At 40.9% G+C, this 21,464-nt stretch overlaps 3 protein-coding genes across 4 annotated transcripts; 1 reads left to right on the forward strand and 2 right to left on the reverse strand.

Annotated features, from left to right (window-relative positions):
* Positions 1–518: 518 nt before the first annotated feature.
* lias (lipoic acid synthetase) lies at positions 519–7,191 on the forward strand. Its single transcript, XM_082535986.1, has 12 exons — positions 519–555; positions 864–1,012; positions 1,261–1,430; positions 2,245–2,338; positions 2,928–3,008; positions 3,184–3,340; positions 3,603–3,660; positions 3,741–3,869; positions 4,119–4,264; positions 4,348–4,418; positions 4,493–4,604; positions 5,463–7,191. Exons 1-12 carry the CDS (start codon positions 534–536, stop codon positions 5,516–5,518), a joined length of 1,245 nt encoding a protein of 414 aa, XP_082392112.1. The 5' UTR covers positions 519–533; the 3' UTR covers positions 5,519–7,191.
* A 2-nt stretch (positions 7,192–7,193) lies between these two features.
* On the reverse strand, positions 7,194–13,901 carry ugdh (UDP-glucose 6-dehydrogenase). Its single transcript, XM_082535985.1, has 12 exons — positions 13,677–13,901; positions 12,537–12,698; positions 11,986–12,087; positions 11,384–11,584; positions 11,110–11,307; positions 10,074–10,221; positions 9,894–9,988; positions 9,548–9,678; positions 9,149–9,288; positions 8,122–8,213; positions 7,904–8,014; positions 7,194–7,797 (listed from the first exon to the last, which is right to left on the reverse strand). The coding sequence occupies exons 2-12, from the start codon at positions 12,696–12,698 to the stop codon at positions 7,687–7,689; spliced, it is 1,491 nt and encodes a 496-aa protein (XP_082392111.1). The 5' UTR covers positions 13,677–13,901; the 3' UTR covers positions 7,194–7,686.
* A 341-nt stretch (positions 13,902–14,242) lies between these two features.
* map9 (microtubule-associated protein 9) lies at positions 14,243–21,286 on the reverse strand. Of its 2 annotated transcripts, XM_082535535.1 has the most exons (13): positions 20,983–21,286; positions 20,796–20,886; positions 19,801–20,322; positions 19,553–19,719; positions 19,352–19,445; positions 18,862–18,929; positions 18,312–18,373; positions 18,058–18,220; positions 17,616–17,702; positions 17,361–17,522; positions 17,128–17,273; positions 16,654–16,789; positions 14,243–15,487 (listed from the first exon to the last, which is right to left on the reverse strand). In XM_082535535.1, exons 1-13 carry the CDS (start codon positions 21,052–21,054, stop codon positions 15,368–15,370), a joined length of 1,890 nt encoding a protein of 629 aa, XP_082391661.1. In that variant the 5' UTR covers positions 21,055–21,286; the 3' UTR covers positions 14,243–15,367. The 2 variants fall into 2 exon arrangements, with proteins under 2 accessions (XP_082391661.1, XP_082391662.1); XM_082535536.1 differs by lacking the exons at positions 20,796–20,886; positions 20,983–21,286 and adding an exon at positions 20,461–20,714.
* Between the last annotated feature and the right edge of the window lie 178 nt (positions 21,287–21,464).

Raw genomic sequence — 21,464 nt, forward strand, 5'->3', positions numbered from 1 at the left:
TGTGGGCCTCAGCGCTTACAGAGCGCCAGGCCTCAAGCATCAAACCTGATTAAAACTAACATCATATATCCCGACAGAGCTAAAGTAGGCTACAAATACAGATTATGGTGAGAAGTGTAACATATTCTCAGTGTGATGGCTCAAAATCGAGCGAAATATAGGTTTAAGAGACATAGATGTAGTTAGATGAAAGCAAGGCAACAATTTTTCGGTTATCCTCACCTCGCCGGTAGCAGAGGAAAGGAGGAAAGGACGACGTCACCACGCAATTGTACGTGCCACCAGCAGGCATTACCAGACGATCGAGGAGCGCATATTTTGGATGTAAATATTTGAACAGAGGTGTCGCAAACCACCAAAAAGATTCCAAAAGTTAAAGAGCAGCGTTTTCTGTTGTTATTTTTTACTGCAAGCTTTTCAAACATTTTATTTAGCTTTGCTGCATTCGAGTGGCATCGTACAGTCTACATTCAGCACTCCCAGAGACGCGTTCACTGTCACTTCACTGCAAAGGGATCTCAACATTATAACTGATGGGCGATTTCGCTTACTTAAGTATTGTATAATATTGAGTATTGTCTCTCAATTTGAATCTGATTCAATTTGTTAAATAGTATTTAAACATGTTTTCATGTAAGTCCCTTTCAAATTATCATCATTAATGGCCATCTTTTAGTCCATCTGTTGCCTTATTTTGTTTTAGAAATTTTTTAATGCTGCCATAATGTTATGTTCCAGCTCGTCTAGTCTTCATTTTAAAATATATCTATAACCCATTAAGTTCGTAAAAAAATCACCTACGTTGAAATTTTAGCTCATTTTTTTTAAAGAATACTTTCCAATTCTGTCCGCTTCACGTGAAGCACCAGACCAAAGCAGTCGTTCACCGAGGTGCTATCCCAACGTTAACCGCCTGCTAGCCAAAGTCATGGCGCTACTCAAGCAAAGTTGTTGCGTAGCGGGTCGTTTCTCCACAAACCACCTATGGCTGAGTCCCAGATGCATCCCACACGTGAGTAGTTAAATTCACAACTCAGTCTAACAAACTTGGGCTCGGATAGTCTATTAACGGCTCCAGCCGGTGAAAAAATCTGACTGCGGGCTTCCCAGCTGGGTCTGTCAGGAGGCCTCTGACAGATTGTATGTGTCTAAGCGAATATGTAGTTTAGTAGCCGGAGTCGTGACCACCTTGTCAGTGTGAATTGCCGTGTGTAGAAACACAGAGAAGCTCCTGAACTAATCGTCAGTGTTGCTCTGCAGGTTTACACCAGCTGCTTATCAACCAGACCCTCCCCGGAGAGAAGTGACAGAAAGAAGGAGCTGCTCAGAGACGACGGGCCTGACCTGCAAGACTTTATTTCAGGGGAATTATCTGAAAAAAGCAAGTGGGCTGAGTACAAAGGCACCCTGAAGAGACAGAAGGGAGAGAGGTGAGGCTTCAGGCCCCGGGGAGCTTGAGCTTTGGTTTGAGTCCATGTTAAGATGCTGGCATGTCTGAGTTTTAAACTCATGATCACTGACAAAAATAAACAGACTGCATTTCACTTGTAGCAGCTGATGGATTATACTAAATGATAGGTCGACTATCATTTAGTATAGAAATCAGCATCTGCACGTTTATTTTGTTCTGTTAATGCACACAAACAGAAGCTGAGTCTCTGAGTCCAAAACTTCATCACAAACACTGCTATAAGCAACGCTGTTAAAGCTTCAGTAAAAGCTAGTCAAAATGTTTGCATTAAACATTCAAATGGAAAAATGGATTTCAGAGGAAATATAAAAGTGTTTGTTGGATAATGAGCTGTTGGCCTGCTCGGCTCTACCATAAATGTGCAGACACATGCTATAGAGAACAGTTCAACACCATAATGAGCATTAAAGGCGAAGTCGACACATGCAAAAAGTAACGGGCGCTTGGTTAGCGCCCTGCAGCCAGTCACAAAAGATGCAAGTGAAGTTGAGATTAAGAAAACGACTGTTTAGTAGCAAAACGCATCCAAATGCATGCAGGATTTTTCATCATAGAGCTCAAAATACAGATGAGGACAAAGTTATTACATGTAGGGGCATCAGGCAGACCTGACAGCCTGCCACTAATTCTCAATGAGCTCTTCCCCGTACTGCAGGCTCTGACCTAGCAGGTTTCTTTATTATCAGTAAACGTTTTTTAGCAGTATTTAGACACAGATACTTAGAGATGAGAGCACTGTTAGACACCGAGCTGTCTGCTGTTGTTCCTGTCAGGCTGCGGCTTCCTCCATGGTTGAAGACTGAGATCCCCATTGGAAAGAATTACAACAGGCTGAAGAACACCCTGAGAGATCTCAACCTTCACACGGTAAGTTTTCCGTCTGTAAGTTGTCAGGCAGCCCAGCTGCTTTTTGGCTGCTGTTAAAGAAATGTTTGAGGTGCAACTAATGTGATCTTTGAAGGTCTCCGCTGATTCGCCTTCACACTGCTGTAGCACTGACGCACTTATCAAAATATTGCAGTTTCTCAGCTCACTGAACGGCACATGCTACGTTTTTGACTATTCAACCTTCAACAGAAAGGCTGAAAAATGTTTAATAAGATAAGAAAGAAATTTTGAAATTCCCGTGTAACAGCAGCCAAAACATTAAACAGCCCATTAAAACAGTTTAAATGCAGTAGGATAGCTCAAAAAATTCCAAAGCTTCCAGCACCCAGTTTGGATTTCAGCAGATGGCTGCCCCTTCCTGAGCCTGGTTCTGCTGGAGGTTTCTTCCTGTTGAAGTGTTTTTTGTGTTGTTGTTTTTTTTGCCTTCCCTCTGTCACAAAGTCCTATCTCATAGGAGCTCATCTGGTTTTGGAGTTCTTTCTAATATTGTTGGGTCTTTACCTTATGATATAAAGCATCTTTAGATGACTGTTGTTGTGATTTATGAATAATCTGTCTGTTATCTCAGGTGTGTGAGGAGGCCAGGTGTCCGAACATCGGGGAATGCTGGGGAGGAGGAGAGTACGCCACAGCCACAGCCACCATCATGGTGAGTCTCTGCTGCTCTCTGAATTTACTTCCAGTTTTTGAAGAGGGCAAAGAAGCACTTTAATCTTTAATATTCACCATCTGTTCTTTTATGAACTGGCGCTGCCATATCAGTGTTTTGTATTTGTCTGGATTCTTTGTTCTATTTTAGCGAGATAATGTATTTGTGTGTGTAGCTGATGGGAGACACATGCACCCGTGGGTGCAGGTTTTGCTCAGTAAAGACAGCACGTCAGCCTCCGCCTCTTGACCCTGACGAGCCGTACAACACAGCCAAAGCCATCGCCGCCTGGGGACTGGATTACGTGGTCCTCACCTCGGTCGACAGAGACGGTACTAGTTTCTTACCTGACTGTATCTGCATGAGTCTCTTGCTGTTGTGCATCAGCAAGAATTACATGAGTGACGATCAACTGCATTGCAATTTGTAGAATTTAATAACATAAAGCTGTAAAGAAATCAGACTGTTCTGGTTTTAACTTTCAGTTTACAAATACAAAAATGTCCACAAATTAAAGATAAAATTCAAGGCATTTTCAAAATATTATATATCATATATATCTTAGATTTTTCTTCTCTCTGTATTTTTGTGCAGATATTGCTGATGGTGGAGCGGAGCACTTTGCTAAGACGGTTACTAACCTGAAAGAAAGGTAAACACGACTCCGCCCCTTTTGGATTTATTACATTATCTGAATGTCTTTGTAAAAGCAACTTTGATCCTGCCTGCTAGAAATCCTCAGATTCTGGTTGAATGCCTGACTCCTGATTTCCGTGGAGACCTGGCAGCGGTGGAAAAGATCGCCCTGTCGGGATTAGACGTGTACGCCCACAATGTGGAAACAGTGCGCGAGCTACAAAGGTACTGAGGGATTTTTAATAGACTGTAAGTCCTCAGAGTCAAAATCTGAGCATCTAATTTCTAGTTCTGCCATTAAAAAGCTTAAATTCATGGTCATAAACACACAGTATAAAGCAGGCTCGTGTGAAGTATTGTTAAAGTTAATAACAACATGCAATGTCGTTACACTGCAGTAACACATGTTGACCAGCAGGTGGTGCAGCAGAGACATTTCTCAGATGCACAGTGATGTTTGTCGTGTATTTACAGGCATGTACGTGATCCCAGAGCAAACTTTGATCAGTCTCTGAGCGTCCTGAAGCACGCTAAAAAGGTCAAACCGACGGTGCTCACCAAGACCTCCATCATGCTGGGGCTCGGAGAGACTGACCAACAGATCGTCAGCACTATGACGGGTGTGTAGTCCGCTGTCTCACGCACACACACATTATAAAAAATCAGACAAACTCTACAGTTTTCTGACAGGATGTCATTACAGAGTTGCGAGAGGCAGAAGTGGACTGTCTAACACTCGGGCAGTACATGCAGCCGACCAAACGCCACCTAAAGGTAAACACTCCTACTGCTGTGCTGCTGGCTACAGACACATTCACTCTGACTCTGTGCGTGTCTTTGGGATTTAGGTGGAGGAATATGTCACTCCAGAGAGGTTTGCCCACTGGGAAAAAGTTGGCAGTGATATGGGCTTCACCTACACAGCCAGCGGACCACTGGTGCGATCCTCCTACAAAGCAGGTGAGAAGTGATGTTAATAAATGTTTATTAGTATTTTTTGGATATATTAATATTCAACATGTCCAGCCAGTGTGCAAAGAATATTAAATCTCTATATGAAATCATTTTAGTTACATATTTTTAACTTTGCACTTCTGGAAACATATTATAGACTTTGTCAGATAAACATTGCAATTTTTTTTTTTTAAAGAGACGATCAGGTGGGGAAAAGAGTGCCTAATGAAGTGCACAAATCATCCTCGTGACTGTCCAAAGCCAACTAAGCCAAAAACATTCAAATAAAAATGGAGATATTAGGTCAGAGATAAAAATAAAAACAAAACACTGTGATCAGGGATATCAACTATAAGCATAATTATATGATTACAAAGACAAAAGAGAGACAGTTAATTTGTTTCAGTTAAGAAGAGAAATCATGTTATTAAATGTGGCTTTGCATTTTCAGACAAATTCAGCAGTAAAACTTGGGCCAAATCACTCAATAAAAATTAGATCAATTCACGTGGTGGAAATGAGCTTCCTCTGAAGGGCGGGTGGGCTCCCCCTCAGAGACAGGAATGTAGAGCTCAGTCATTTGGAAGGGAATCGGTGTGGAGCTGCTACTCCTCCTCCTCCTAAATGAGGTATTTTAGGTATGTCCTATTTAGAGGAGGACCTGGGGCAGACCCCACAGTAGCCTTAAGAGGTTATCTCTCTCAGGTGAATTGGGAATGCTTCAGGGTCCCCCATGGAAGAACTGGGATAAGTGGGCAGGGAAAGTAGGTTTGGGGATCTCTGCTTAGACTGCTGCTCCTGTGAACGGGACAAGAAGCAGAGGATGGATGAATTCAGTGCATTTCTTCTTTTCTTTCTTCACAGGCGAATTCTTCTTAAAGAATCTACTGAAGAAGAGGGAAACAGAAGCAGCAGAATGAGGAGCCTGCTGTGTGCGTTCAGCTGTACGCAGTGACAAAATGAGCTTCGTCCATCTGTAACGTAATGCACCGATTTAAAGTACAGCACAGGAAACATGTTTAATATTAGTACAATGTTTGTGGGAGGCATTAAATAAAGCTACAGAAGTGACAATAACAGACTTGTAAGTACAGGGACCATACTCTAACTGCTGCTCTGTGTTCCCTGAGAAAAAGCCAGAGGGCTGCATTTTAAAGAGACTATCAAAGAACAAACAGCAGACACGTTGGGTAACCCGAGTGTCCACCAACTCGCCCAGCTGTCAGGAGCAGAGGCTGTAATTTGCTTCCGCTCCTTGGGGATTCCTAAATCCCATCCCTCGTCTCAGTGAACTTTGGGTTTAAAAAAAAAAAAAAAGCTATGTTGAGACAACGCCGGTCTCTGCGATTCTTTTGGTCCTGGTAGAGATCACGCTGAGATGTTTCCATGTTTTACACAATCCTTTTATTACCCATTATTCTTACAGATGCATCTGGAGATCAGCACACTGCAGTCCTATGCTAAAGGCTGATCTAAAGAACTCCACACAACAGTTACAGTTATAACCTCTGGTCTCCTCCCCCCTACAGTAAACACCCCCACAATGGAAATACACTAGTACAGTGGCCAAGGGTGCTGACACCCTGACCCCATCTCCTTTTAAGGTAGTGTCCCTTTGCCTGCCCCTCACCCTCAGTAATTCTTGCTTCCTGGCCCAGGTTGATTGTCCTCCTGCCCTGCACCCCAGTTCTTTGTTCCCATTCCAGGCCTTCTTACACCCATTAACGGCCATATTGTAATATTACAATCAATCCCAAACTATATTCTCTTTAACTATGATGTATATTAAGGAATCTATTCTCAACAGCTACTGACCTTTAACAGTGGGCTCTGTTCACGATCCTTGTTGTGGAAGTTTTCGATTAAATAAAGCCTACAGACGAGCAGTAGCTAACACTCTTTAATCCAAACACACAAAGACAACAGACAACCAAGTTGGCGGAGAGCCTGCATGACCGCGGGGCAGACGGTCAGCAGAGTCTCCCTGAGCCTAGCATGGCTCCCAGTTAAATACCTTCTTCAGGAACAAAAGGCAGTACGCAGCTGTTTCACACCTTAAGGTTCACACTCCCTTGCTACCTCCCAGAGTCCTCGAAGAGACAAGACTCTTCCTGTGGAGTTGTCTGCGTCCACCAACTTCCTTACTAGACCCCCACCATTTGTCTTACTGTATGAGTGTGAGACATGTTAAAATCCAGTGGCACCAAGGCATTATACAATAAAATGTGATTAATACATAAGTAAAAGAAATTCCTATACAATCTTCATGTCTGCTTCTTTAGAACTGATTTAATGAAGCGGGATCCTTTTTTTTTTTGATCAGTCTTGTGATACAAAAACAAGAAGCACCATCCATCCTGTACTGTGTGGAAGAAAGGTACAAAGCAAGGGCAATTAGCCTCCCAGCAGGTAAATGGGTGGCAAAAGATTTTGATACCCGTGTATTTGCTGAACAGCCAATTTGGAAGAAAGTGCACTTTTTCTAGAGTAAAACAGTGTAAATGTCACAGCTGGACAAGAAAGATGTTTGTGCTGCACACCGATCAGTTCAAATGTACATTGATATTTATAGAAATAAAAGTCTTAAAGGTCACATTTTTGCAGTTTGTCATTTCTTAATTATTATTTTTTTATTATTACTTTTGAAACAGACAAAACAGAAAAATTAATTTACTTGCATTGGCCCTTTTGAGTAAACAGCCACAGATATTGAGGACAGACTAACATACAGTAGATTTATAAAAAATACTATAAGTATAAAATTTGTGATTTAGAACAATAGTTGATTGTACAGTAAATATAACACTCAGGCTGATAGTGTTCATCAGAAATCAGTCCAACAGGTGTACCTGATATGTGAAATGTATAAAACTAACCGCATATGGAATGCTTTAATCAAAAACAAAAAACAATCATTCACAAATTTTGGATTCAAGGATCAGCAGCTCTCATCCAATCCCCCCCACACACACTGTTCATCGGGCATGATACAGCATCTGAGGGAGAAGGATCTGGATTCTTTCACCAGCTACAGGGGGGGAAAGGCTAGGAGGAATCTGCTGCATGTTGAGTGATGAAGAAATGAGTTTCAGACTTTTGCTTTGCTGGTGGGAACGTCGCTGGCAGTGATTCGAGGACCAGCAGCTGCTGGAGTGTAGGGGATTCGTGCTGGTGTCACCTTTTTACCGATGGTCTCAATCTGCAGACAGGAAAACAAACAAACCAAAAAAACCAAAACTTAAATACTTTGGATTTTTACATGATGGAGGGGTTGGAACTTTTTTTTTTTTTTTTGTAAATCTTACCTGGAAGCCAAGGCTCTGGAGATGAGGGTGAAGGTGGTCCAGCACTCTGCGGCCATCAAACATGAAAGCCGGCTTCAGCATGTTCTTGTAAATCTTATCGTAGTCCAGTTCCTGTGGTGGGATTAAGCAGATATGACTATTAAAATGTTTTCTCACATATTCCTCAAATACGAAGCATTTAAAAAAAAATAAAAGTAGTAGTAAAATGTAACTGGGACCTTAAACATGTCCCACTCTGTGCAGATGACCAATGCATGAGCGCTCTGGCAAGCCTCATAAGGGTCTGATGTCACAGTCACCAACTCAGACACTAAAAATGAAGAACAGTTCAAACAAATTAGTGTTAGTGAGTGCTGCTTTAGTTACTGATAAAGCAACTGAAAGTTACTGAGATCTCAGTGGCATCTAAGAGAAGCAATATCTAATGTGGTTCTCTCTGCTACAGCTGCCACGCCCGCCTGCTCTTCACACCTGCTGTTTGTGAGGGACAGCCAATCAGAAGAGAGGAAAGACAAACACTTTCTGCACCAAGGCCCAGTAAAAGCCAAACAATGATCATTTTGAAATGTGAATTGTACCAAAGTTCAAGAATGAAAATATGGAGCAGGAATGGAGCAAAAACAGGCGATGTTTAAGAAGTTTAGTCGCTTCTGACATGGTGTGTCCCTATCCTATCTTAGGTTCTCTTGAAAATGTCCTTTACACCCACCCAAAGATAACATTGGTGGGTGTAGAGGACATGATATACTTTGTTGGCTTAAATTCTCCCCAACAGACAATTTGAACTATTACAGCACAGTCAGAGTTACAGTTTTATAAATCTTATTAAATACATCCTGGAATTCTGGTTTATTTTCAAGTCCTATCAGATTTTATTATCAGAAAAGGAGTAGTCATTTAATAGTTTTGATCTTAAAGGTGTTTGATTATAACATCATTACCTCTCCTGTCTGCATGTAAAGTGTCAAGCTCGAGCCCGTAACCAGTTTGCTTAGCAATGCCCTGTACAAAGGTAACACCACCCACAGAGCAGCATCTCTATAGCTCACTTATTAACACATTACAATCATGTTTATTTAAGCTGTCTGCAGCCAGGTACTGAAGTGAGCTGAAGGTGTCTTTACACTAAACCACCTGGTTCACTCATACAGACATGAAGTAAATCAGGGTGTTGACAAAAATAAACTACACAATGAGTTTTTCAGTACTGCACTGGAAACTGCAACCTGCAAACTGCACACACACCTCTCTCTGGGTTGTCCTCGGAGATGCTGGGCTGGGAGAGGTCGTGAATGATTTGCTCTTTAAGGACTTTGGGGTCATAGATGAACAGCTTGGCGCCCTCATCCATCAGGTACTTAGAAATGTAGATACTGGACGACTCCCTGGAGTTACACAACACACGTGCACACACGAACACCTTGATGTCAGCTCCAATCGAGGTTACAGTTCACAGATGCACATTAAAGCAGTCAGCAGTGACTCTGCAGGTTTTGTATGTACAAAGAGCAAACCCAGGGTTTGAAATGGGCTCTTCATTATCCTTTCATACACTGAGGTTTATGATTAACAAAAGTTTAACAAAGCCATTTCAAGTGAATCAAAACGGGAAAGAAATGGCCAAAATAAAAGGAGGAGACCCACCTCGTGTCACCCGTGTCCTTTTTGAAGGAGAAGCCCAGCAGGGCGATCTTTTTGCCGGTAACAGTGTTGAAGAGACAGTCGATGATCCTGCAGGCAAACCGTCGTCTTTGGTACTCATTCATGTCGATCACCTTAAAAAAATAATAATAATAAAATAAGTGCTACTGTCACTACTCAGTACTAGATGTACAAGTTGTTTAATTGGAAATAAACAGTTATGTCCAAAATGTTCTGCATTGATTCTGCCACAAAATCTCCCTTAGCCTAAGGCGAAGTGTTCAGTCATTCGGGAGAGGCTCTGACTTCAGCCACTACTCCTCCTCATCTAAAGGAGCGTCGCTCTCACCTGCTGCCAATAGGAAGCCACCTCAGGCAGGTTGAGGGCCTCGCACAGATACACCAGATTCAGCACATCCTTCTGGAAACAGCTTCCACCGAAACCTGTACGAGGCATCAGAAACAGCAAAGAGATGAACGGGAAACATTCGTACATGTTCAGCGGATGTGAAAACAAACTGTCTCTCACCTACGCTGGCTTTAAGGAACTTGTTCCCTATTCTCTGGTCCATGCCGATCGCCTTGGCCACTTCCTCCACGTCGGCTCCAGTGGCCTCGCACAGAGCACTGATACTGTTGATGCTGCTGATTCGCTGTGCCAGGAATGCATTAGCTGCCTGCACACAGACACACAGGAATACTCGTTTAGCTCTGTGATAAGGACAAGTACTGTGATAATCACTTACACACTTCTCATACACCAGGCCACTCAGCGATGACAGAAGGAGACTCACAAATCCAATTAAAAAAAGTTTATTTTTTTTATCAAACGAACAAAGACCTGAAATTGAGCCGTGGTGTGTGTAATCAATGTGATCCGTAGTGCAAGTGAATGCACGAGTCAAGAGATGGTGCATTCAAGGACATTTAGTCCAACAAGCAAACCAAGAAGCCACAGAAATCAAATGTGACTCAGGGCAGGAGAGACGCCCAGCAACTAACTCCAAGAGCTTTTATAGAGCACTGGCACTGGGCGAAGACGTTACTGAATGGAAACATTCAGCCAGAGCGCTTCTCAATTTCCTGCATAAAAGGACCGCTTCACAGACAGACTGAAAGGTAGGGTGGAGTGGATCGTCTCACACACATGAAATAAATAACTAAATACAACGTTTTCGCTAAATGAGTAACAACTAGCTGATTAAAATTGATCATAGAAATTAATTGACAGCACAAAGTAAAAGTTGATGTCTTAATAATTTACACAGTTTATTTTCTACAAGCAGAGTTCATCTATCTGACCCTTTTTCCATGTTTTATATACCCTTCAATATACGGATTAAATAAAGAGCAGCTATTTGGAAACAGATTAATAAACACAAATCTAATCTATGTAGTTCTGGTAATTTATTTTTTTATTGACTGTTAAATATTAAAAATATTAATCATGAGATATTTTCCAAGAAAACTGGCCTTTTTTTGCAAACGATTAATAAATTGCTACAACAACCAACAGATTTACGAAACTGTTCTCTGTGGTCGACCTCACCCAGAGGTTCACTCACCAGCTTTGAGAGCTCAGATGACCACGTGTTGGTGGTGATGATGCGCTCCTTGGGGACCCAGTGCTCATATACAGCACACAACGCTCTGATCGCCTTTTGACCTTCAGCAGTCTCATCTCCACCAATCAGGACGCGATCTGGCTCCTTCAGATCCCGCACCGCCGTTCCTTCTGCGAGGAACTCTGGGTTGGACAGCACCTGAAGCGGCAGCACAACTTTAGAAACAAGCAGCTCAGCAAAGGTCGAAGAGCTTTGTTCACGTGACGGTACGCACTTGCAGGTTGAGGCTGGGTTTGGTGTTGGCGTCAAATATCCGTCTAATGCTCTCGGCGGCGCGCACTGGCACCGTACTCTTCTCCGTGACAATCTTGTAGCCGTCGGACATCTCGACAATGCGCCGGGCGCACGCCTCGATGAACTTCAGGTCAGCCGCGCGACCTTTCCCCATCCCGTAAGTCTTTGTTGGGGTGTTCACCTGGAGGAGTGCAAGGAGAGGTGCAGTTTAATTATGTCAGTGGGCCAAACAAGCAAAACCAGTGTGTGATGGAGAACCCTAATGAAATTTTGGTCGATCATTATCGGCCTGTGTTGAACTGTTTATTTGGAACAAGATAGAAACTTAATGCAGAAAGGAGAAAAGTGGAGTAAATTAGAAACTGTGTCATTACAGAGCCGTTACACATCACAGCTGAGCAGAACGTGTTCTGCATAGCATGTTACATGCGTTGCTGAGAAGTTAAATAATAAGGCCACAATCTCCTCTTTTAAATACAACTGAAGACTGACAGACATCTTTCACTTATATTCAACCACCGAATATCCAGGATCAGTCGGGCTCTAGGGCTGTGTGTGTGTGGAGCTAAATGATGGACTCACAGAGATAAAGACGAGGTCTGCGTCCCTGATAGCCGAGTCTATGTCTGTGGAAAAAAACAAATTTCTTCCTCTGCATGATTCAACCACCTCCTTCAGTCCAGGCTGAAATGGGAGGAAGTGAGAGGCCGTGTTAGTAAGACAGCAGGAAAAATAAACGTGAAGAGTGCAACACCAGCTCACAGTGACCACTGACTAACCTTAAACTACTCACGATGATGCAATACACCGTGGTCAGAGTTGACGTAGAAAAGTTGCAACACAGTCTGGAAGTAATTTAGGTTTCATTTTGTCCATGAGGTGGAGCAATGTTTAACAAAAACATTTGCCTGGAACTGTTGCCTGGCTACACCTACTCCTTTAACACTTTAATGAATCTGAACACTTTACTGCTTTTCTGAGATGCTGAATATTAATCTCAAGCTGCACATATCAGGATAATAGCCTATGACCTACTCCTGCTTGTTAAAGTTTAACCAGATCTCTAATAATTAATCTTGTCCTACTATCCTCAGCGCCACGTTTTTTGTTTTTTTAAAATAATGGCACGCTACCTCATAAATGGGCAGAGTGTCAGAATTCCAGGCCTTGATTCGGGACTCATTGACGTCCACAACAGTCACTGTGATTTCCGGGCACATCTGGGCGATGACGCTGCATGTTGGGCCTCCTACGTAACCCGCACCAATGCAACAGATCCTCTTTATTTGAAACATCTGGGGAGGACACAACACAGAGCTATAAAGTTATCAAGTGAACACACTTCCCTGCAAATAAAGAGATAAAGTACCCATCAAGCAAGCCTTATTTGTACACATTTCAGTGCTTGCCAATAGCTTATCAGTGGGTTTGCCAGATAAGAAAATAAGAGGAGGGGGTCCCAAGGAGTCCTGGACAGTTTTTGCTCCAAATCACTTAAAAAAAACAATTTATAAGGATTTGAAGATGAAGAGTAAGTAGTAATCGATGATCTCACTCATAATTTCAGCTTCATAACAATACAATCTTTGTCAACAAAATCTTTTTTTAAAAATGAATTTGCTATCATGAAAGTCGGTATGTATATGAAAAAACATGAAAAAACTGTGGCTCAAATAGTCGAGGACAAACCATTTTAACAGCATCTCAAACATATTTCTAATAGTTTAAACGTTATAGATCCAGTTTCTCTGCAGATGATGACTGGACTATTAGTGCATAAGAAGCAAGTAAAACGCTACCATCCAACTATCAAAATAACAGAAAATTACAGTAATGACTAGTTCCGTCACAGGAAAATAATTGCTTTGCTGATGCCTCAACTTTACAAGTCAGGTAAGCTGATTCCCTGTTACACTCAGAGGGGAGTGGCTCCTCCCAAATAATTAGATTTTCTGTCTAAAATCCTCCTCGGGAGTACTTCACCTCCTCGGTGGTGCCGCGGTAATAGTTGCCAGGTGCACAGTTGTAGCCTGGTGGAATATAAAGAGCCTTTTATTGCAGCTCAGCCACGTCAAGCAGAGATGAAAAATGAGCCCTTTATCGGTGATGCCTTTCACTTAGTTCGCGTTAGCTGCCCCGCGTTGATGTGGCACATCGACAGGAGAACGATGAAGCTACTTTAAGTTCTGTTCCTTCAAACAGGGAGAACTAAACACGAAAATGAATGAGTGGGTAAGTGTTTGTTGTCAGCGGGTTAGCTAACGGTTCGTTACCTCTGCCAGCTCGACAGTCTCTGAACTTCAGTAATGCGCAGACTGTGTTAGCTCTTCCGCTAAATGTGTCCTGTCCCGGCGTCAAACCCACGGCCACGGTTCCGTTGCACACGATAAATGAAAGCAAACCAGAGCTCGACGTATAAAAACCACACCAATGAAATCTCTGCAACAACTTTCCTCACCTGGACCTCAACCTAAAGTGAAGCGCTTCTTCGGAGAAACCACTATTTATTTACTGGTCAGACTTCCGGCATCATACCTTCAAAGTAAAAGCATTTTACACCGTTATATAGAGAGCTGTGGTTAGAAGTTTACAGTCATCATGGACATGAATGTCATGGTAATTGTTCTTTTTCCGAGATGAAATAATTGTATAGTATCCATCTTTCATGACTTAAGACAGCAAATATTCGACTGACCAATTCTCAGAACAATGCAAAGCTCCATGGAACTCAGTGGAGATCTAAAAGGGAGAATCATAGCTTCATAGTCAGGAAGGTCTCTTAGAGCCACTTCTAAACAACTGCAGATTCCAGGGTGATTAGTTCAAATAATTGTTTTTTTAAACCATGTTTAGAATTCTGTCAAATAAATGAAAGAAGCTTGAAGCATTTCTGAGATGCTGTATTTGAATCTCAAAGGTGAGCATATCAATACAGCCTATGACCAACTGCTGCTAGTTAAAGCTTTACCAGATCTCTAACAATTAATCCTGTCCGACTATCCTCATATCAGCTTTTTAGATAATGGTATTATGAATGAGAATTAACGGGACCCATTGACCTCCACAACAGTCACCGTGATCTCTGGGCACATCTGGGCGATGACTCTGCATTTTGGGCCTCCTACATGTCAGTTAATTCTCTAATTCCATTTGAGCTGTGAAAATAGGAGCCTGTGTAAAACAATTATTCAATATTTACTTAAATCCCCAGAATTAAAACAGGAAGTCTGCACCTCAAAATCTACTGTGGTGGTGTACAGAGGCAAAATACAAAAACCTGTCTTCCTCCAAATACTTATAAACATAACTGTGGGTGAGAAGTTATTAAGTAATTACTGAAATGCCCTTACAATACAAAAAATAAATAAATTATTTGCAGGTTTGTGAGTTCTTCTTAACCAGAAGACAAAAATAAACATTAAAAGGGAATCAGCAAAAACAACAACAACAATGTTAAACTGCTTTACTGCACATTCTCATGTTAAGCCCTAATTGTCTGTTGTTTTATTGAAAATTTTATCTTAACTTTTAATTCTAAGTTGTTTTTCAACTGTAATTTCAATCATAATATGATATTTAATTGGGTGTAACGTGTCCTTGAGTGCCTGTAAAGGGCCTTTAAATACATTCATTATTATTATCATCATCATTATTATTATTATTATTACATGCTAAAGCATAAACATATTTATAAAAATAATCAAATACAATTTTAAAAAATTAAATACATGAATTTTTCCTTGACATATCACAAAATCATTCTGTCCCACAACTGTTTCCAATTTTGCAAACATCTGAGTTAGAAAACATATAAAAATATAAACACACACTAGATCTGCTGTCTAATACAAAATCATATGAAAGTAGCTATCAGAGAACAACATACATTACAAACTTGCATTTGCAAAAACATGTAACATAGCACCAACAGACATTACACGGGTGTTATGTTACATTTTATTCGTCATCTTCGAAACGGTATGGTTTTATTTGGGGGGCTCCATGGTGGAGGTGGGCTGTCTCCGAGTATCTCTTGTATCCGTCTCTCTTCTCTGCGTCTCTTCTGCTCTAGATCTTTTCTTGTCTAAAGAACAACAAGAAAATCTGTGACACTAGCCACAAGGACAAGGACTGCTCACACATACAATATATTCAAAAATACTAGATTTGTACACCTGATAACAACGCCTTATACAACCAGAAATTAAGAAGACCGTGGGACAGTGGTGTGAACCTCATATTTAACTTAATAAAAGTTCAAATCAATTATGTATGTAACGGGTACTGACAGGGATGATGTGATCTCGTCTCTATAAATTAGTCTGAACATCGAGGGGGAAGATGGACTTCAGGCAGACAAAACAAAGCTCTGAGTCAAAGATCACGCCCATTATGATCTCAAGACACGTGTACAATTTCATAACTGTGGTCATGCTGTGAAAGCTCTATGAAATGGAGAGAGTTACTGCGCTACGAGTCACGCACATCCAAGGCAACACAACAAAAAACTCCGAGGTCAGGAAATGATTAATCAAAGAGGGAGTAAGGCTGGATATACAATACTGGGCAAAAGTCTTGAGCCATACCTGGTGCAATACCAACAAGCTTGAAAGTCAATATTTCATACGAATACTTTTATTACTGCATGGTGATCCACAAGAAAAAACAAAGAAATCCTCTAAAAATGAGTTCAAAAATGTCCAGCAGACCTTCAGAAAGCCTGGAGATTTATCACTCAACGCCAAATCTGGCTCCTTGGAAGCAAAATATAAACAAATGAGGGATGGATCAACAGTTTTGCACAGTACTGTACATATTTAATTTGAGCTTTATGTGTAAAATGCAGGCTCATTTGGCCAAAAAGTTACACAAACAAAAAATATATTTAGATGCTGATTTAATCTACAATCTATATAACGTAAGGTTCTGATCTTATTAAGCTATCATACTTTTTTTATTTTAAAAACTTTCAGAAAAAATTCTCAGAAACAGAATGAGGTAAAAGCATTAAATCAGAAGAAATTCACAACATTTTCATTAAAGATATGCTGAAACAGTTGGTTGAACGTTCAGATTTTCCCCTCCTGAGCAGTGAAATCTGTCAGTGCCATCTAAGTAGTCACAAAAGAAGAGTTCACACTGGAGCCTGGTCGCGACTGCTAAGCGAGAGACCATCTGTCTCATGAACAAAAAAGGATGCGGCGAGCAGCACCTCAGATGCTGGTAATAATCATTAATAATTCTACTTACCAGCCAGTTTTCATACACCTCTAAAGCCATTTTATCTCTTTCTTCCTTCATGTATTTCTCCTCCTCCGCTTTATTTTTGATTTCTTTGCGCTCTGACGTGAATTTGTCATCGATAACTTCTTTCTTCTTTTCACACCTTAATCATGTTTAAAAAGAGGATTAAAAAATCAGTATACATGACTTTTCTGTGAGGTTTTTAGAAATAAACAGTGGATGAAGATCTGAGCTTTGACTGCCATCTGGTGGGCGATATTTTTCAACCCGGCACCACAGCTGTTACAAGTTTTATTAAACATATATGCACATTTAAATCTATGTATTACCACCACTAAAAGCAAAGCTCAGTCATCTTTTGGATCTGTTGTTCAGACCATTCTGCAAAAAATGAATTCTCAGTGCCTTAAAAAAAGAGATATCTCTTTTCATCACCTTTAAATAAATGGGACAAATTAATAATGAATGATTTCCACTCACCAGTTAGAAAAGGCAGACCTGCTGTCCCTTTTTCTCACCTCCTCCTGTTCTTTGTTTTTAAGCTTCAATTTATTTTCAGCCTCCTTTTGTTTTCTGTAATTCTCTTTTAGCAGATGATCATGCTCACGTTTCCATTTCTCAAACACCTTTAATTGTTATTAAAATACCAAATTAACCTCACGGATACACACAAGCAATCTCATTATAGGTGTCAGAGTGATGTATGCTTTTACCTGTTGAGCAGTCTGCCTTTTTTCTTCTTTCTCCTCAGCTGCTTTTTGTTCTTTTCTAATCACAGCTTCCTTCTCTTTGGCCTTAGATTTGAGGCTTTCTGCCTTCTTTTTCTTCCAAGCCTCATAGAACGCAACAGCATCTTCTTTTTTAGCCTCCTCTTCCTGTTTGTTTTTTGAAAAAAATTGAAGAGCATCCATGTAATCTTTAAAGCTTGTAAGGTGCTCTGTAGTTTGTCTAAAACACAGATGACTCACCTTTTCCTTTTTTTCTTTCAACATGGCCTCTTTCTTCTTCAGTTGCATGTTCTCCCTCGACTTTTCCTTCTTCTTTTTGAGCCATTCCTTGTAAAAGTGAGGGTGGATTTTACTGGACTGAGAATGTGCTTTTGATACTCTGAGGCCCGCTTAACACATACACACATTCATTCAAATCTAAATGTTCAATGTGCAGTACATTGTTTTCTCCCAACAACTCACACGATTACGAAACACTCTTTTAATTTAGATTAGTAAAACCACTGCTACTCTATATTTAGCTGCATGGTTCTTCGGAGCAGTGCTGAGTAAGGTTTTCATTGTCTTTTACACACAGACTTTTAACTGTAGATATAAGGGTACGTCACAGTGCTTTTCTCCACTGCATGGCTGACAATGTAAAAAAAACTAGAAAAGACAACACCCTCAGAACCACACCGACCTGATAAATGGCAGCTCGGAGGGAATCTGCTTCTTGTGGCTGAGACTCTTGTAAAGAGACTTTACGGTCCAGAACTTTGAGAGACCCCAAATACTTGGACTCCACTTTCCTGGAGCATGCACTCTGAGATCTTGGAGTGGTCTTAGAGTGAGAACTCAAAGTCCTAATTTAAACAAAACAACAACAGAAAGGCCAGCTAAGTGATCAGGTCTGCTTCACACATAGAGCTCTGCTACTGCAGCTTGATTACCAACCTTGCTTCAACAGATTCCTCAGAGACATGAGAGAGATGAGCTGAGGGATCTCCTGAGCATCCCTGGAAGACAACAATGCACAGACTGAGCTCTTAGACTCTTGAAATGGAAGCAACCGGACTTGATTTTGGTTCGTGAAGATGTTTGACCTCTCATCCACAAGGCTTCTTCTATGTGTTCAATCTGGAATGCAGCGTAATGACGCATGCCTTGATTCATACCTTCAGACCCTCATGTGACCTTTAATAATTACAAGGTGGGTCAACAACTCTCAGGACCACCTCCAAGAGGACGACCTCGCTATAGGTTAAATACACAGAATTCTCCATCAGTTTTTAGAACATAAGAAGCCTCTTAGATGACATGTGTAACGTCTTCACAAACCTACAAAACAGTCCTGTTGCCTCAACTCAAGCGCTTAAGACTACCATCAGCCGAGTGACTGAAAACCCACACAAACTGAAGCTGGAGCTCTCCTCAGAATAAGCTGTGATTCATTAAAAATAACTAAACTTCACAGCGACGTTACACAGTGCAGAATATGTCTTACAGTAAATTCTTCAAATGATGTGGAGTAGTTCCTCTCCTGCTCTTTGCTGTCATCAGAAATAAAGCCATCTAAAACAATAAAACAAATATTAAGAGCATTAATTAGACATGTAGCAAAAATATTGGTTATTTTCTTTTGACTTTTTAATGATTATTATAATGTGGAGTGATTGATTTTTCTCCCACAGTAGGTTTAAAAATATATATATATATATATATATATATATATATTTAAACAACACATTTTTCTACATTTTTCTAAAGTCCAGATTTTAATGAATATTTTTTGTGTTAAATTTTGCTGCCCAAGTCAGTGCATAACTAATCAATAATTGCATGCAAACTCCAATACCTATAAATATAAAAGTATTTTTATTCTCGTCTTCCTTACGATTTGCTAACGTCACACCATATTATCTGTAGTTGCCCTTTTTTAAATGTCCTGAATAAAAAGAAAAAAAGGTTTTGAAGATTTTTTTTATGATCATTACCTTTCGATCCAGAATCAACAGTGGACTTTGTGAGGAGTGCAGACCGTGCACTCTTATTTGAAGAGGGTGAAACTGTGTGGTCTCCTTCTGTCCACTATGATGAAACAACATCACAAACATCCTCTGATTATGAAAAGTTTCATTTTAGTTTGCAGCTTAAAACACTGATTAACAAAGCACAGCTGGACTGCAGCTCCTTACAGCTATGGTGCCAGATGTATCAGTTGAGAGAGGAATTGATACAGAAGAAGTCTGAGGCCTGCTGAGATCCTGAAAGTCTTCAGCTGGCTTCTCTGAAGTGTGAAAGCTCAATCTTAGGGTCCTTTGCCGGGGTTTAGGTCTTGGTGGCTCCCTCTCTGAAACACTATCTGAATGGTGACAGGTGTAAATCTAAATGTAAAATCTGCACTGATTCCTGATAGCAGTATTGTGTATTAAACTAAACAGACCTGCTGAAGCTGTGTGGTTCAGGTCACATGTTGATAACTGTGAAGTCTGTGAGCTTTCTTCAGCAGCAGAGCCGCTCTTTTGCTCTGGCCCTGGAGTTTCCACCACGCTGCTGTCAGATGGTAACGGTAAAGGCATGTCCAGGAGAGTATCGTCTGATGTTTGGTATGACAGAGATTTACTTGAGCTTTCTCTTGTGATCTGAGGATCAGCTGAATCCACACGAGCATTTTTAAACTGTGCGTCATCTGTGGAGTGTTGTGAAGATGCTGACCCATTAGAACTATCACGTGCAGCCGTGTGTGAGTCTAGGGGCTCGTTTTTTTCTTGTGACTCTGACGCAGTGGTGCTGTTGGAGGGAGAGCTGATTCTTTTTGTTTTCAGGAATGAAACTTTCTTTGTCCTCCTGTGTTTGTCTTCATCATCTGAGAGGTCAAAGTTGTTAATGATTTTGGCTTTATTCTTCCCAGCTTTGAGAGGATCTGTCTTCTTTTTTCTTAATTTAAGGAGTCTGTTTAAAAAATCTGAAAAACAAAAAGATAAACTGTCAACACACACACTGTTGTTGTTGTTGTTTTTAATCAATCATCTTCTTCCCTCCCACCCTACCCCTAGCATCCCTTTCTGTCACACCAACCCTCTACATGTCCTCCTTCACTTACATCTAGGCAGCTCTACCTGCAGCATCCACTATCCCTCCTGTGCATGTCTTCAAACCATCTCAACCTTCTCTCTAGCTTTGTCTCCTGACAGCCTAACCCAAGCTGTCAATCTCAGTCGCTCCCATTGAAAATCCCAACATCTCCAGCTCTGCCACCTCCAGCTCCACTTCCAGTCTATTTTTCAGTATAACGCTCTCTAAACCATGCATCACAGCAGGTCTTACGTCCATCTTTTAAGCCTTCCCTTTAACCTTCGCTACTATCCCTCTGTAACAAATGAACTACTCCATTCACTTAGAGTCCTTTTTAGATATAATAACTCTTTTTCGTTATACCATCTTCATCTTCTTCGAAGTCATCAGAGTAGGTGTACTGATCTGTCTTGGCTTTGGTCGCCCTGGCAGAGACAGCAGCCTGGAGTTCATCCTAAAGCGACATAATTTCAGGTTAACATGATTCTCCTTTAATAATCAGGTTTAACTGAGCCGCTCATTTCTTATTTTGTTTAGAAACGGTCCTTACCTGAAATGTTGTTCTTTTAGATGTTTTCGGACTTTTTGAATAAGCAAGAGTCCCGTACTCCTGCTCGGTCATCCTAAAGCTGTAAACAGCTCCCTAAAATGCTAGCTGGGGTTCATTCGCTCGAGCTAATTAGCCTCTAAACACGTTATTAACCTCCCGTGCTGCTCTTCAAGCTTAATCACCTATTCTATACATATTTTTATGCCGATGTATAATGATACACGAGACCCTAAAGCCACGCTAGCATACTGAAGATACTGTGGGCTAGCGAAGTTGTTGATGGTAACCCAGGGAAACAGACGGACAGTTCCGTTTTAGCACTGCGCATGCTTAGAAGACTTAGGACAAGACTTGTTTCGGAAGGAATATGTTTGTTTATTTAATTATTAAAATGTCTAAACTATTGTGTTCAGTGCTTGGGAGACATGATTCATAGTTTTATAGTCCAAAGTTTATTTAAAGGTAACAAGAAGGCTAATTAG

This window comes from Aulonocara stuartgranti (assembly GCF_965226115.1).
Source record: "Aulonocara stuartgranti genome assembly, chromosome: 6".
NCBI lineage: Eukaryota > Metazoa > Chordata > Actinopteri > Cichliformes > Cichlidae > Aulonocara > Aulonocara stuartgranti.